Source organism: Lactuca virosa, chromosome 5, assembly GCF_052849685.1.
Source record: "Lactuca virosa cultivar CGN04683 chromosome 5, Lactuca_virosa_CGN04683_v6, whole genome shotgun sequence".
Classification (NCBI taxonomy): Eukaryota; Viridiplantae; Streptophyta; class Magnoliopsida; order Asterales; family Asteraceae; genus Lactuca; species Lactuca virosa.
In genome coordinates, this window is record NC_136430.1 from 325,314,049 (window position 1) to 325,318,852 (window position 4,804).

At 40.8% G+C, this 4,804-nt stretch overlaps 1 protein-coding gene across 1 annotated transcript; it reads left to right on the forward strand.

Moving 5' to 3' along the window:
- The first annotated feature begins 2,063 nt into the window (after window positions 1–2,063).
- LOC145113178 (uncharacterized) lies at window positions 2,064–2,732 on the forward strand. Its single transcript, XM_079049299.1, has one exon. It carries the CDS (start codon window positions 2,064–2,066, stop codon window positions 2,730–2,732), a length of 669 nt encoding a protein of 222 aa, XP_078905425.1.
- Window positions 2,733–4,804: the final 2,072 nt, after the last annotated feature.

The window sequence follows — 4,804 nt, forward strand, 5'->3', positions numbered from 1 at the left end:
TGATATGACAAGGTTTGAATTTTATACCTTAAAAGCCATGAAATGAAGGTTCTAAAGTTGGATCTCTAATCTCCCCTCCAAAGAATGAGTCTTCAAGCTTCTTCTTCTACAACTTCAAGATACACAAAACCCTCCAAAGTTCAAAATAAGATCACAAGAGCACCATGCAAGGCAAAGGGACGAATTAGGGTTTTCAAAGGGTGGAGGCTGGTCTAAAATGTCCAGGAAGTGAGTTAATGAAGCTTAAATAGGGCATAAACCCTAAAAATTAGGGTTTGCCCCTGGCTAGCGTACGCCCCGCGTATCCCTCATACGCCCAACGTACGAGGCCGATGTCCGCGATCATAAGTCATCTAGTACGCCAAGTGTACCCTACGGTAAGCCCCACGTACTAGCCACAAGGACCAAAATGCAACACTTTTAAATAATAAGGGTTGAATATGAACATACCAGCTGAAGTGTTACACCAGTCCCCAACAATCATCTTCATCGAAGATCAATCAAACCGTAGTGTTAGGTAAGCAAATCGGTTTCCAAATCGAGAAGGACAATAAGGTTCTCGTGGAGACATTCTTTGGAAATGGAGTCAAAATCAATCATCAATGAATGTTATGTCCCTAAACATCAGGAGTATGGGTGACATCCATAAGATCAATTGGTTCAAGCAATTGCGTAAAGACCACAAACTCTTCTTTTGTGGGTTCCAACAAACTCATCTTTCTTCTTTCTCGACTCAATATTTACAAGCTGGTTGGGGAAAAACTAATTTTGACTTCGATTTTGTTGAGGCTACTGGAAGATAAGGAGGTATTTTATCAATATGGGATTCAAATATGTTCCAAAAAACTCTCTCTACTAAATCTCGATATTACTTGGCGACAGTAGGCTATTGGACTGGGATTGGGGGTGAGACAATCTTTGTCAATGTATAGGCTCCCCAGGCCCCCTCTGAGAAAAATAAATCCTTTGTAGGAACTTAGCTAACCTTATTTCCTCCAGACCTGGTAATTGGGTGGTGTTTGGGGATTTTAATGTCATTAGAATCCCTAAGGAGAATTCAACTCGACTTTCTGTCCTAACTCTTCTTATGAATTAAACAACTTTATGCATAATATTGGGTTGCTAAATCCAAATATGGGACGTCAAAGATTTTCATATCAGCATGACGATGGTTTAAAACTTAGTAAATTGGACAGGAAGTTGGTGTGTTCCGAATTTTTAGCATATTTCCCCACTGCTTCGATTATGGCTCTCCCCCAGTAGGGATGTCAGAAAGTCCCGTGGGACCCCGTTCCCGTGGGGGCCCTGTCCCGTTTGGGGGATTTTTTATTAAAAAACCGGGGACGGGGACGCGGGCAAGGTTAACCCCCGATTTAATTTCGGGGGCGGGGGCGGGGATAGGCATTCCCGTCCCGAAACCCCCATGGGGACCCCGTTAATAAATTACACATATATTTACATATATTAATTATATAAATATAATAATAAACAATAACATTATTTTGAGCTTCCAAAATTCATCAAAAAACATGTTTTTGAGTTGTTAGTATAATGTTTTTAAGATGCCATAACTTTTTTATTTTTAGTTTGCTATACATAATTATTTGTTACTTAAAAATAGCTTCTTTTAGCCTAAATAACAAATTCTTTTAGCCCAAAAAAGGCAGCCCAAAATTAATCGGGGGCAGGAGAACGGGGGTGGGGGCGAGGATAATAAAGGGGATTCGGGGGGCGGGGGCGGGGGTAGGAAGGCTGAAAATTTCGGGGGCGGGGGCGGGGACGGGGGAACGGGGAAATTTCAGGGGCGGGGGCGGGGAATGCACTCCCCGTCCCGTTTTCCCCCGTTGACATCCCTATCCCCCAGGAGTACTCTGATCATTCCTTAATCATCTTGCAAACTTACTTTGTAGACTTTGGGCCTCCCCCATTCCGTTTTTTTTAACTCTTGGCTCTTACGAGATGGGATAGATAATGTGGTCCTATCTATATGGTCTAACTACACTAGCAATGAGGCTGCAGACAAGTACCTCATAGGTAAACTCAAAGCTGTCAAACATGAGATTATGGAGTGGATGTGTGTAGAGTTTGAAAGGGAGAATAAGTCTCTTACTGATATTAAAGGAATGGTGGACGGTCTCGACGGGGCCGCTGAAGTCAGGACCTTATCGATTGATAAGATATCAGCTCTCAAAGATGATAAGAGGAAGATTCTTGACCTTGAGAAGTTGCCAGCTATGGACCTCCAACAAAAAGCTAAAATTGTTTGGCTCTCTAACAAAAATGAAAATTCTAGATTTTGCCATAATTACCTCAAAATAAAACAGAGAAGAAGTAACATCCATGACATTATGGTTAATGGTTCTTGGGTGACTGATGCTAAAAACATAAAAAACGAGGCCCAAAAATTCTTTGGAGACAAGTTTAAAGAGAAGCACACGGTTCGCCCTCCATTCACCAACCAGAACATAAAGAAACTATGCGAGGAAAATAGCGATGCTTTGGAACATGGTTTTAACTTGGAAGAAATTAAAGAAGTTGTGTGTAAATATGGGAATGAAAAAGTGTCTGGGCCAGACGAATATACTTTCAAATCCATCAAGAAATATTGGTACCAAAATCAAAATGATATTATACGTTTTGTGAAATACTTTGAAAACAGTGGGCATGTCGCTAGAAGGTGTAGTTCCTCTTTCATCACTCTCATCCAAAAATTAAAGACCCACTCACTCTAAATGATAAATCGCCCCATTAGCCGTAGTGGCTGCCTCTACGAAATTGTCACCAAGCCCCTCGCAAATAGGGTTAAAAGAGTCATTAGATCGGTGGTTGATGAAGTCCAAACCGGATTCATCAAGGCGCGTAACATGATTGATGGTCCCATAATCAATGAAATCTGTTCTTGGAAGAAAAAAAGATAAGAAAAAACATTTTCTCTTCAAAGTCGATTTTGACAAGGCATTTGATTCCATCAATTGGCATTACCTTGACTCTTCAATGACACAAATGGTTTTTGGTAATCAATGGAGAATCTGGATTAGGGGATGCCTTGCCTCCAGTCGTGCTTTGGTACTCATTAACGGATCCCCAAATAAGGAGTTCTCTATTTCCAAAGGTAGCAGGCAAGGTGACCCATTCTCACCGTTCCTTGTTATCATCTCTATGGAGGGATTAAATGTAAGTTTAAAATCGACATGCCATTGCTCTCTTTTTAAGGGCATTCAAATTCCAAACAATGGCCCTTTGATTTCACATCTCTTCTACATGGATGATGCTATATTTTTCAGGGACTGGTTGAACTCTAACTTTATCAACATGGCCTGAATCCTAAGATGTTTCCATGTTGTCTCCGGCCTAAGGGTAAACTTCCATAAATCTAAGGTTTTTGGAGTAGGGTGACTAAACGTGAAACAATTAGTTGTGCTCGCATTCTTGCATGTGAGGCAACTTTTTCCCCCTTTTTATATCTCGGGGTCCCAGTGGGAGCCAATATGGATCTAAAACACAACTGGAAGCCAGTCGTCGAGAGGATTCATGAAAAACTGTGCACTTGGAAGTCTAAATCTCTACCCCTTGGCAGAAGACTTACTCTGGTCAAGTCAGTGTTAGATAGCATACCATTTTTTGCCTCTCTATTTTTAAAGCGCCTGCTACCATATTGAATGACGTTGAAAAGATCAGAAGGCATTTTCTATGGGGAAGGTGTGATAAAAAAATATAATCAATTGGGTTAAATGGGAGTTTGTTCTTGCTAGCAAAGAGCATGGTGGACTAGGTGTTGGATCCATCAGAAGCATTAATCTCCCTCTCCTCTTCAAGTCGATTTGGCATATTAAATCCGAAAACTCAGCCCTTTGGAGCAAAGTGATCAAGGGAATTCACAATTTGTCAAAGAAACCACTCTATAAGCTCTCTAAAAATTCCTTCCCAAGAACCTGGTGTAACATTGTTAAGGTTCTGGAGGAGCTTGATGCACTATCTATTAACTCTTCTAAGATCATTACGTGTAAAGTGGGATCGGGTTCTAATACTCTTTTTGGCTTGATAATTGGAGTGGAGAAGGGAATTAGCATCTTGTAGATATTGAGTCTAAAAATTATTGTCTCGTTGTTGAGAGAGTCACTCCAAATGGTATTCGTTGGAATTAGAAGAGACGGCCCGGGCTTCCCGTTGAGCTACAGGAGTGGGACCAACTTCGTAACAATATTATTAATTGTTCCCATTCAACATATTCGGATATATGGAGATCTTATCTCGCCGCTGATTGCATTTATTATATTCATGATCTCAGAATAGCCATTAACTCCATGATTACATGCAAATCTCCTAATCAAATGGTATGGTTGAAGACAGTTCCCATCAAAGTTAGTGCTTTTGTTTGGCGTGCGTGCTTGGGGTGCATTCCAACTGCCTCCACTCTCATTCGTAGAGGTATAAATGTTCCTATAAATTGCAACTTCTACTCCACAGTTCTTGATACCACCGATCACAGTCTTATTCGTTGCCTTTTAGCTCACGATGTGCTTGTTTGGATTTTCAGTTGGTGTGATATCCCCCTTCCTTGCTTTAAGTATGTCATGGAATTGGTTGCATATACTGTGAACTGGGGAAGACATCCAAAGAAGAGCAAAAATTCATCACGATTATTTATGGTTCCCTTTGGTTCATGTGGAAGGCGAGAAATGATATAGAGCTCAACAAGAAGCGTTCCTCTCCTGCTATTACGACGAAGTGCATTTTCATGACAGTGTTTAACTAGGTGAAAGGGAAAATTTTGGTAATTGTAGTTAGACTGAATGAACTTGTT

Bases quoted from the DNA above. Each gene is read 5' to 3' on its own strand.
- LOC145113178 (XM_079049299.1), top strand. From the start codon at position 2,064: ATGGAGTGGATGTGTGTAGAGTTTGAAAGGGAGAATAAGTCTCTTACT.